This window comes from Tachysurus fulvidraco, chromosome 3 (genome assembly GCF_022655615.1).
Source record: "Tachysurus fulvidraco isolate hzauxx_2018 chromosome 3, HZAU_PFXX_2.0, whole genome shotgun sequence".
In the NCBI taxonomy this organism is placed as follows: Eukaryota; Metazoa; Chordata; class Actinopteri; order Siluriformes; family Bagridae; genus Tachysurus; species Tachysurus fulvidraco.
In genome coordinates, this window is record NC_062520.1 from 32648267 (window position 1) to 32660519 (window position 12253).

The 12253-nt window shown below is 37.7% G+C and overlaps 1 protein-coding gene and 1 long non-coding RNA gene across 3 annotated transcripts in view; both read left to right on the forward strand.

Moving 5' to 3' along the window:
• The first annotated feature begins 6298 nt into the window (after positions 1-6298).
• Positions 6299-9245, forward strand: LOC113638749. Of its 2 annotated transcripts, none has more exons than XR_007140199.1 (4): positions 6299-6357; positions 7952-8068; positions 8502-8550; positions 9235-9245. It is a non-coding gene; the product is annotated as an uncharacterized LOC113638749 (long non-coding RNA). The 2 variants fall into 2 exon arrangements; XR_007140198.1 differs by lacking the exon at positions 6299-6357 and adding an exon at positions 6573-6632.
• Positions 9246-10156: 911 nt separating this feature from the next.
• Positions 10157-12253, forward strand: part of LOC125140871 (NLR family CARD domain-containing protein 3-like) — a gene marked incomplete at its 5' end in the record, with an annotated part of 6636 nt that continues 4539 nt past the window's right edge. The window contains one exon of the mRNA XM_047811506.1: positions 10157-11439. Coding sequence (XP_047667462.1) covers positions 10157-11439 — 1283 coding nt within the window. The remainder of the gene's footprint in view (positions 11440-12253) is intronic.

Consider the following 12253-nt stretch of genomic DNA (forward strand, 5'->3'; position numbering starts at 1 on the left):
GGGTTTACTTCCATCATATCTTTGTACATATATGTGTAAAAAGTATGCTTGTAGCTTTAGCCTCAGGTCACAAGAATTATTTTTACTTTCTGTTCCAGTGGTACTGATATTGAAATTTGATGGATTTGCTTGTGTGTGTGTGTGTGTGTGTGTGTGTGTGTGTGTGTGTGTGTGTGTGTGTGTGTGTGTATATATTGTTTGATGTTATTTGTTAAACTCAAACATGCTTGCATCTGTTAGTCTTGGCCAGGACGCTCTTGTAAAAGAGATTTTTAATCTCAATGTGCTTCTTTCTTGGTAAAATAAAGGTTAAATGAAATAAATAAATAAATAAAAAATCAGGGACGAGACCAGTTACTGTTGTCTTCAGTAGTAGGACATAAGGATCCATAGAGTTAGCAGGAGAGCAGTGAGGAGAGTAAAAGTCACAGGGTAGCAAAATAAACCAAATTAAAATGACTTGTTGGTGGGTTTATTCTTTTCTAGAGAAGGTTTTTTTTTTACAAAGTTGGTTTGTTTTACATGTTTATTTTTATTAAACATTTAAAATTTAGCCAAAATTGACATTCCTCCTACTCTAGATTTTTTGTGGGCATGCTTTCTATCTGTGTGTATCTGTGTGTGTGTGTATCTCTGTGTGTGTGTTGGGGGGTGTGTGTATCTGTCTCTGTGTGTCTGTCTCACTTAAAAAGCGTGAGGATACGTAACAATATCGTTTTGTGACAGAACTTTCAGTCATAAATTCACCCCGTCTGTGTTGCGAACACAGACTGTGGTTGCAATTGCGAATCACTAACGTTTTTGGACCATTGGGGCTTCCGTGGCCTGTGACCTGATCTGACGTCACTACCAAGGAGGAAAATTAGTTGCTTGGCGGTGTTTTGTGGCGCAAATTTGAAATTAACTAACTAATGTAAAAGAAGATCTGAAACGAAAGCAGACCCAAACACTTAAGTAAAGTTGGCCCCATATTCCCAGATTTGATTTTCCCGAGTCAATAGCTCCTGAGCTAAAGGGTGTTACTACATGAATAACACCTCTTTTTTATCTTAGTAATGTAGAGAGGCAGCTACAATTCAGCTATGACCTAATCTTCCTCGGTATCAGCTTTCCTCCGCGTTGGACAAAATACATAATTCTCTATGCGCGAACACCGAAGAGACAGATTCCAAGGGACCGTCTGCAAAGTGCAAACCCCGAAAAACGAATACACAAAACAGTCAATAGCTTTACTGTAATACACTTTACTGTCACCAAACTCATAACACACATCACTGATGTCCTAATACATGTACTAAAACACTTATTTGGGAGAAATGTCTTTTTTTTTAATGATTTTTCACTCTACTGTCATCAAACTCAGATCACACCCTCTGGAAGTTCAATTTCAGATTTGGCTTGTCGTATTCCATCTACTCTCCATTGGTACAAATCAAAGTCACACAGCATGCCAGAGATTCCGAAATGAACAAACAAACAAACAAATGAATGAATGAATAAACAAATAAATAAAAGGGTCTTATATTGTAGTAGATAAACTGAAAGAATACACTAAAATATACATAGATCTAAGTATTGTCCATCAAAGTATTATCAGTTCAATGCAAATGGAAATCAAAATTCCACTACTACATTCAAACAGTACTCTCTGGATGGGCTATTATGCTCTCTACTTATCATACTAAAGGAACAAATGCATTTGTGATCATGTGAGAAATGCAGTGTCGTTATGTAATGTGTAAGGTGCACAGGCTATTTTGACTTCCACTCTGGCCCAAAGTTGTAGAATTCCACAAATGTTTGAAATTGACCCATCACAAGTATCACTTAATAAGCAAAGAAGAGACATGGCTGGAGTCATTCTAAAAGCATCAGGTATTATTGTATTTCAAATTTCTGTATTCTTTTTGCAAACTTAACAGGTTGTGTATGAGCATCTGTGTATATATTGTATATACTTGATATACAGTGAAACCCAAATTTATTTGGACACCTTATAAATTTTATTCATTATTACAGTCTAGTCACTATAGTTAAAAAAATAAAATAAATAAATGTGACAAAATGTCAGACTAAATTATGTCAGATAACACTAAAGCAAAACATGTTCAGGTTCATGGTTTTTTGGTTTTTTGTTTGTTTTTCAAGTTCCAAACACAGATTTCTGCTCCTTTTGTGGAAACAAGGACCTACCGAAAGCTGTGGCTGCTGTTTGGGTGAGATTTTTACTTCAGTTGTTTAAAACTGTACAGTAAACATTGTAGTGGATAATCTGAAGGTTGAGGTTATCTATAGATAAATTTAAAGTAATTAAATATTTCAATACATTTATGCATTACAGGATTTTTAAAGCAAATATTTTATAGATATAATTTGCATATTTTCCCCCTTATAGATTCAGTGTGGAACATGCACAAAATGGTTCCACATAAACTGCCTACCGAGCGGACATATCCCTTGGTATTGTGCATTGTGCATTGAGCTAAACCAAGTACAGAGACCCTATCATTTAATGATATCTGTAATAGCTCTTAAATAAGCAGCAGGATTACATATGTTTAAAGTGTACATAAAAGTGAAATGTATATTATTGTATATTGTTGTATATATGTTCATAATGCAAACAATAAAAAATAATCAAAAAGCAAGGTTTCTCAAAATATTTACAGTAAAGTTATTGAGTATAATTTCCATAATAGTCAATTTATTGATTTTTATATTATGAAAAATCATAAAAAATCAAGAAAAAGACATTTCCCCCAAATAAGTGTTTTAGTACATCAACTAGGACATCAGTGATATGTGATCTGAGTTTGGTGACAGTACAGTGTATTACAGTAAAGTTATTGATTTTTTAAAATTTTGAAAAATCATAACAAATAAAAAAAAAGAGATTTCTCCCAAATAAGTGTTTTGGTACATGTATTGGGACATCAGTGATGTGTGTTCTGAGTTTGATGACAGTACAGTGTATTACATTAAAGTTACTGACTGTGTTTATAGTATTTGCTTTTCGGGTTTTGCACTTTGCAGACGGTCCCTTGGAATCTGTTTCTCAGTTGTCTGCACATAGAGTCTTGTTAATTTTGTCCACCGCGGAGGAAAGCCGATTTTGAGAAAAATTTGGTTTTAGCTGCCTCTCTACATTACTAAGATAATTAAGAGGTGTTATTTGTGTAGTAACACCCTTTAGTTCAGGAGCTATTGACTCGGGAATCTCGAATCTGGGAATATGGGGCCAACTTTACTTAAGTGACCCAAACTACACTCTGAGTGTTTTCGGAAGCCTGCACCTAAAGCTACAGCAGCTTCGGGTGACATTTCACACACAGCCCGAGTACACATGTATTTGGAAAGCTTTGTAAACTACCAGTTCATTCAGTTCATAATATTCTGCAATGAAAGAGTGTTGGTGATAAAACTGAACAAATGTTTATTGTTCACTCTTAAACGTACATTGAAAACTGACAGCTGATAAAACCTGTGCTCCAGGTCCCATATTCATATAATATTTAAGGCTAATTGTAACTAAAGGTATAAAGTTCACCCAAAAATGATAATTGTGTTATTTCTTCACCCTCAATTTGTTCCAAAACTGTATGAGTTTCTTTCTTCTGTTTAACACAAAAGATGATATTTTGAAAAATGTTGGTAATCAGACAGTTGGCAGCACCCACTGACTTTCATAGTCTATATGTTTTCCTACTGTGAAAGTCAATGTGTGCTGCCAACTGTCTGATTACATTACGCCTTAAATGTTATATGAATATGGGACCTGGAGCTCAGGTTTTATCAGCTGACTGTCTTTTGTTGCTTACAATAAATGTGAATGTTGATAACACATAAGCAGTCTTTAATAATGCTCTCAATTACATGTAGATGCATATTTTATGCATTAGTGAGTGTGGTGGTGCCTATGGGGTGTCGCTCTAGGATGGGTGTGTATGAGGCTGGGAGGGGGGGGGGATCACAGTATACTCACTACAAAAAAATAGACTACTATTTACATAATGGATTTGAAGAGGTGTTCATGGTGTACTTAACCATGTTTGTGTCCCCTAGGGGTCCGGACAGCTGAGTCACTGGCTATTTTCAAGCGGCGATTGAAGACCTACTTATTCAGGAAACACTTCAACTAGCACTTTCTTCCCCTGTCTTTTGTCCTGAATCAGTACAGTACACCTGTAATCTTTTAAGTGTTTACGTATTCATATTATACTATTTAAGACCAAGTGAGACACCGATTGCTGTGGAGGAGCTCTAGCTGCAATGTTCTTTCGCTAGATGCATAAAATTTTATTTATTACCCACTAGTGTGGCAAAAATGACATAGTGTACCTTTAAACCTTTTTGGCACTAAAGGGTTACAGTAGTTCACCCAAAAATGAAATTTCTGTCATTTACTCACCCTTACACATGGAGTTCATAACCGGTGTGGTGAACAAAATGTGTAGCGATACATACCAAATCATCTGTTGTGGTTGTCTTCTTGTAGTTCTTTCCGTGCTGACAAGCATACAGTATATCACCCTTCTTTTAACAGAGACTGGGACATGTTCTGAATAGTCTTCTACTTTCCATAGACATCGTGGTGTCACTTTCTGTTTTTTTGTGACTGTCATCAGACCTGTTATGAGGAAAAATACAATTAAAATTAAAAATGAAAGAAAAACAGAACATTATGGGACATTATTCACTGCATGAATAAATAAATGTATTGCTCACTGTTAGTTAATGCTTTAACTGTTATTAAATGAGACCTTATTGTAAAGTGTTACCCTCTGATACCTGTTATCTTCTTACACTGCATATTAATGTAATATGACATGAAACACCTGAGATCAGGACAGGTATCTGATGTTATAACTGTTAATGTAATATGACATGAAACACCTGAGATCAGGACAGGTATCTGATGTTATAACTGTTAATGTAATATGACATGAAACACCTGAGATCAGGACAGGTATCTGAAGTTATAACTGTTAATGTAATATGACATGAAACACCTGAGATCAGGACAGGTATCTGAAGTTATAACTGTTAATGTAATATGACATGACACACCTGAGATACATATCTTTACATTTGTTGGGATCCAGTCTGATAGAAACAAAGTATATTAATAAAGTATTAAAGTATAAAGAGGTTTATTACTTTGGTCTCCATGATCTTTTTATTTATCTTCATTCAGTATAACTTAACTGTGGAGAGATACACAGGCTATACAACAACGTTTTTGGTTGTTTATTTGTTTTCGAAAACAGCTTAACTGTAAGATAATGAAGCATAATAGATATAAAATATAAAATCTATCTGTAGGACTGTTTTGTCCTTCATTATCCATCGTAGCTTTACTTTTATTTCTCCTTCATTCTACATGTTCAGTGTACTGATGATTCGCTGTATCGGTTCAGTTATTCAAGCATGCGCAGTATCAACAGCTCGAGCTCACAGTTCTCTCAGCACAACATGTCTCATATTAGTTTATTAGGGATATTAGTTTATTTAATGTCGGAGGGGCTGTCAGTGTCAGACATGACCGAAAGTGAGTAACTTTAGTAACTTGTGGATCAGCGCTGACTCAAGACGCCAACTGTTTAGAACGAATCAGTCCGATTTGGTGAACCGGTTCATCCAGTTCACTAAAAAGAACCGGTTCAAAAGAACGATTCGTTCACGAACCGGCCATCACTAATAATGAGGACAAACACAAGACATTTGCTAAAAGTGCCTCAGAGAGAAATAAAAATCAATGAGAGTGAGACAAATGATGTGGAAATTGCAAAGCAAGATGAACAATTAGAAATGCAAAGCAATACTAAAGAGTCTGTAACTGTAAATAGACAGGATGCTGTAGGACAAACAAAACGTCCTAAGAGACAAATAATAAGGCCAAAAAGACTAATAGACGAAAAGAGGAAATGTTACAAATTGTGGATAAATGAAAACAATTTGGTGTAATATTTGTAGTCACGGGCGTCAGAACCATTACATGACCAATAATATTGGACCCACACACTTTTACTGTCTCTATTCAGCACATATGTCTTTTTTATTACTTTTCAGAGCGCCGACAGTCAAATCCATTCTGCTTGTGGAATGTCCTAATAAATTAAACTCCATTCTGTGTTTTACCTACAGACATGACCACGCTGCTGCTTCCTGATATCCATGGGCGTTTTGTGTGTGTGTGTGTGTGTGTGTGTGTGTGTGTGTGTGTGTGTGTGTGTGTGTGTGTGTGTGTGTCAGTCACTGCCCTTCCCCCCTCTGCAGTATAAACTGTAATGAAAGTGAAAGTCAGCAGCTCCATTTAGTGACGAGTGAACAGTAAAAGATTTGAGGAGTAAAAACACAGTGAGTATCTAAAGCTCTAATATATAAACACACTGAAGTGACACTAGATACAGAAGAGTTTTGTGGGTTTGTACTGAAGCTTTAATGTACACAGGTTGTTTTATAACTTGATAGCGTGACTATTTCCTGTAAGTGAACTCTGTGCTGATTCAGGGTTTAATTTAACACACCGATGTTGGAGTGAAGTAAACGTGTGTCCTGCTGTAATCTGGAGAAGGAGACATGACCTCCAACATGAGTGTGTCTGGGAAACAGGACTTAAAGAAAGACGAGAGGTGACTTACTTTTACATTCACCAGTAATAAATACACACCGTCTCATGGGGACACATCTGTATCTCTAAACACTCACTAGTTAACACAGGAAGTCAACTTTAAGGTGTTTAATAGCAGTTTAATGTTTGATGATGAACACATTGTTTAACAGTGCTAATAATTATTTATTATTATTTATCCGTCTTTGCGTCTTTCCGCCGATTAACGTTATAGATAAACGCCTCCAGCTCTGACTGCGCGTGCACGCTGCGCGTACCTGTGCTTCTCCGTTCTAATAAAGCAGACAGCTGAAGACGCACGTGTGAAACACTACAACACACGCGTGTAAAAGCAAAGTAAATAAAATCGCTCTTGGATCAAACTGATAAATAATTTCCTTTCCCATCGACGACACGTCCTGCATTTTAATGTCATTTTTATTGTTTATTTATGAAAGTAAAAATGCTCCTTATAGTTTTAGGGTGGCTGAGATTACAGACAGGGGGCTGAAGCCCCCCTAATAAAGGGCTAGAACCCCCCCTGGGTGACACAATTCACAACGCATTCGCCAGGAATCCTTTGTGACGCCGATTATTACAAACATCTCCCTCATATATGGCCATGTGTGTTCAGGAATGTCCTCGTTGTTAGTTACTTTAACATCGGTGACTCCCTCTGAATGAACATTAGCCATTCCTTTTGTAGGCGCTGCTCATTGTTAGCTCCGCTATCCTTAGTCTATGTCTGATAGCCAGTAAATAATACAGTACACCAGTCACATGGGGAAAAAGCCGCACAATGATAGGATGATAGGCTGGAAACAGCGTCCAATGAGAAGGAATAATACTAAAAGTAACGAGTCCGTTTGGGAAATGTAAGAAGTAAAAAGTACAGATATTTGTGTAAAAATGTAATGAGGAAAAGTCAAAAGTTGTCCGAAAAATAAATAGTGGAGTAAAAACTGATACCAGAAAAATGTACTTAAGTACAGTAACGAAGTATTTTTACTCCGTTACTTCCCACTTCTGCTGATCTGATCTAAGAACAGTTTAGACAAATCATTCACTGAGAGAAGAGTAAAAAGGACGGTGTAATGTGGAGCATAAGAGCAGCAGAGCTTTGTGTCAGTGAACTCTACAGGCTTTAAGACCCAGCTGAGTCAGTTAGCTGTGATTGGGACTCCTGATATCAGTGTAATTCCTGACTTATGAAGCCTGTCTCCTGTTTGAATAAGTGTACAGACTGGATCTGAATTAAAAAGATGGAATTATTGGTGTTTAATGATGAACACATTGTTTAACAGTGCTGAGTATTAATTATTGCTGATATTTCTGTTCTAGAATGATGGAGGGAAAGAGATCAGACTCACCAGAACCCAGCTGTGTGTCCATGAAGAGTGACCAGTCAATGGGACGTCCAATTTACTTCAGAGACAGAGACAGTTGTACTGATGTGAGGTCAGTATAGTGAGGTGTTTTACAGCAGTGTTCCACCTGATCAAACTCACTCGTCTCATTATGAAGCCCTTCATGAGCTTTATCAGGTGTTGAAGCAGTAAAACACTAAACTGTGCAGTGCTGCAGCTCTCGGACTGGCAGTGAGGAAAAGTGCTTTAAGAGTTCAGTTCAGTCTGCAGTCCCTGAGCTGGAGGGTCTGTGGTGCTACAGAAGAACATTTACACCTGGGACATTAATGACTATATAAAGATTTTATTCATTTATTCAAACATTTGTTTCTAAACATGTTGGTGTCAGTTAGGAAATCCTGAAATCAGTGTATTGTGTTAAGAGGATAGTGTTAAATATCTGTGTGTGTATTTATTAGTGTGTGATTTGTGCAGCTATGAATACATATAGTCCATATTACATGATGGGTTTTGTTTGTTCACAGACCACAAAAATCAAACATCAGCACAAATCAGCTGGACTCTATATTCAAGGTGTGTGTGTTGTGTTTAAAGTGTGTAATGTGTGTGTTGTGTTTAAAGTGTGTAATGTGTGTGTTGTGTTTAAAGTGTGTAATGTGTGTGTTGTGTTTAAAGTGTGTAATGTGTGTGTTGTGTTTAAAGTGTGTAATGTGTGTGTTGTGATTAAAGTGTGTAATGTGTGTGTTGTTTTTAAAGTGTGTAATGTGTGTGTTGTGTTTAAAGTGTGTAATGTGTGTGTTGTGTTTAAAGTGTGTAGTGTGTGTTGTGTTTAAAGTGTGTAGTGTGTGTTGTTTTTAAAGTGTGTAATGTGTGTGTTGTGTTTAAAGTGTGTAATGTGTGTGTTGTTTTTAAAGTGTGTAATGTGTGTGTTGTGTTTAAAGTGTGTAATGTGTGTGTTGTGTGTAATGTGTGTGTTGTGTTTAAAGTGTGTAATGTGTGTGTTGTGTGTAATGTGTGTGTTGTGTTTAAAGTGTGTAATGTGTGTGTTGTGTTTAAAGTGTGTAATGTGTGTGTTGTGTGTAATGTGTGTGTTGTGATCCCTTGTCATGTCTTGATGTGCAGCAGCATTATGGGTAATCAGTTGTATGAGTTTTAAATGTGATAATAAAAAGAGACTTTTATTCTTGTGATAAAATAAAAGTCTCTCTCACTGTAAGATGATAATATTTAGATCTGTTCCTGTGTGTTTCTAACCAGGAGCTGGAACACAAAGTCATCACTCTGATAAAGAATGAGCTGAAGAGGTTTAGGAAGCTCCTGAGTCCAGATTACCCAGCATGCACTGAGAGGGAGGTGGAGGATGAGGAGGATCTGCACAGTGTCAGAGACGGAGCGCTGAAGATCACACTGCACGTCCTGAAGAACATGAACCACACAGATCTCGCTAACACACTGCACAACAGTAAGAGCTCTGAGTCATGACTTTATTCCATCAGCTTCACTTTAGAGAGAGGAAATAGTTTTAGATATGAAGACTTTTAGTTTTACATTTAATTTTAATATCATGTTGTATCTGTTCATGGTCCAGCTTCAATAATATTTAGTCCATCAGTCAGGAATTAATAGCAGCGTTTGTACGATTTTGCATTATAACTATTTATTACTAAACTAGATATTACTTTGTTTATTAGAACTCGCCCCTGTGTATCAGACAAAGTTGAAGTCCAATCTGAGAGAGAAGTTTAAAAGAATTAATGAAGGAATCTCACAGCATGGAAGCTCAGCACTTCTGAATGAGATCTACACTGAGCTCTACATCACAGAGGGTTGGAGTGGAGACGTCAATAATGAACATGAGGTGAGACAGATTGAGGCAGCGTCCAGGAGACCAGCAACACAGGAGAAACCCATCAAATGTAATGAGCTCTTTAAAGACAAGTCCATCAGAACTGTGCTGACTAAAGGAGTTGCTGGAATTGGAAAAACAGTCTCTGTGCAGAAGTTCATCCTGGACTGGGCTGAAGGAGAAGTAAATCAGGACGTCACCTTCATGTTCCCACTTCCCTTTAGAGAGCTGAATCTGATGAAGCAGCAAAATCTCAGTCTGATGAAACTTCTTCATCACTTTTTCCCAGAAATAAGAGAACTAGAATCAATAGACTGTGACTCCTACAAAGTGGTGTTGATCTTTGATGGTCTGGATGAGTGTCGACTTCCTCTAAATTTCCAGAAGAATGAGAGATTGTGTGATGTGACAGAGTCAGCCTCAGTGGATGTGCTGCTGACGAACCTCATCAAGGGGAATCTGCTTCCCTCTGCTCTCCTCTGGATAACCACAAGACCAGGAGCAGCCAATCAGATCCCTCCTGAGTGTGTAGACCAGGTAACAGAGGTACGAGGCTTCAGTGATCCTCAGAAAGAGGAGTACTTCAGGAAGAGGATCAGTGATCAGAGCCTGGCTGATAACATCATCACTCACCTGAAGTCTTCAAGAAGCCTCTACATCATGTGCCACATCCCAGTCTTCTGCTGGATCTCAGCCACTGTTCTAGAGAGAATGTTGGGTGGAGCAGAGGGTGGAGAGATCCCCAAGACTCTGACTCAAATGTACACACACTTCCTGATCTTTCAGATCAAACACAAGGACCAAAAGTACCATCAGAAATGTGACCCTGATCCTCAGCAGACCAGAGAGAGTATCATGGCACTGGGAAAACTGGCTTTCCACCAGCTGGAGAAAGGAAACCTGATCTTCTATGAGGAAGACCTGAGAGAGTGTGGCATTGATGTCAGAGAAGTGTCAGTGTACTCAGGAGTGTGTACCCAGATCTTCAGAGAGGAGTCTGGGCTTCACCTGGGGAAGGTGTTCAGCTTCGTACATCTGAGTGTTCAGGAGTTTCTGGCTGCTTTATACACATTTCTCTCCTTTATTAGCAGAAATGTAACAGAACATCAAACCTCTGATCTGTCTGATCTTTTCAGGAAGTCAAACATGTCTGATCTCCTCAGGAGTGCAGTGGACAAGGCCTTACAGAGTGAGAATGGACACCTGGACCTGTTCCTCCGCTTCCTTCTGGGTCTCTCACTGGAGACCAATCAAACTCTTTTACGAGACTTAATGCCACAGACAGGAAGCAGATCTCACAGCAAACAGGAAACAGTGGAGTACATCAAGGAGAAGATCAGGGAGAATCCATCTCCAGAGAAATCCATCAATCTGTTCCACTGTCTGAATGAACTGAATGATGATTCTCTAGTGCAGGAAGTACAAACTTACCTGAACAGAGGAGGTTACAGTCGTCTCAGTGACACCAGACTCTCTCCTGCTCAGTGGTCAGCTCTGGTGTTTGTGTTACTGACCTCAGAACAGGAGCTGGATGTGTTTAATTTGAGTAAATATGATCCATCACATGAAGGTCTTCTGAAGCTGCTGCCAGTGGTCAAAGCCTCCAGAAAAGCTGTGTGAGTATTTTTATTTATAACTGTATTACTGCATGGTTTATTATTTTAATGTAACACTGAACTGCACTGTTTGGATTAATGTGTGTTAATAGTTCCTCTAATCATCTTTACACAAACCTCTGGTACTTTTACAGAAGATTGTGTCACTTTTTACACTAACATGTTATATCTGAACTGAGGGCTGGGCCACATGGACAACATCTTATAACATCATATGAGGCATTTTATAGCTTTTATATATGAATCATGAAAAATTAAGTGTTCTCTAAAATGTATGTAAAAATATCTCTACAAAATAACTGCATGCATTTAAGAACTAAAGACATTTCTGAACTAAACACCAGTGAAAGACTTTTTCTGTTCTGTTTATATTGAAAGTGACATTTAACAAAACTCTCACAGATGAGAAAAACATCAGACTGACAAAATGGGATCAATATGGATAGAAAATATAAAAAGTAAATATTAAAACACTCGAATGTCCTTCAAGTATGTCTTTATGTTGAAGTTCCTCATCTTTTGTTGTGTGTGACACAGTGTTGTGGGGAGATTCACTCTGTCATGGCTTTTTTACTCAATTGTTCTTTCTAATAAAAATAAAACATAAATGCTTTTTAAAACTTTAACCCGATACGAAGGACAAACAAAAGTCTCCTTCAGTCTGCACTACTGCTAAACTTTACCAAGGACTGAGCTCGTGGTCAATAAAACATCAACCATCATTTTGGACCTCGACACATTGGACAGACGAAGTGGGAAAATGTTCAGCTTTATCTTCTTATTATGTTAGAAACAAGCTAGGCAGCGAACTCAG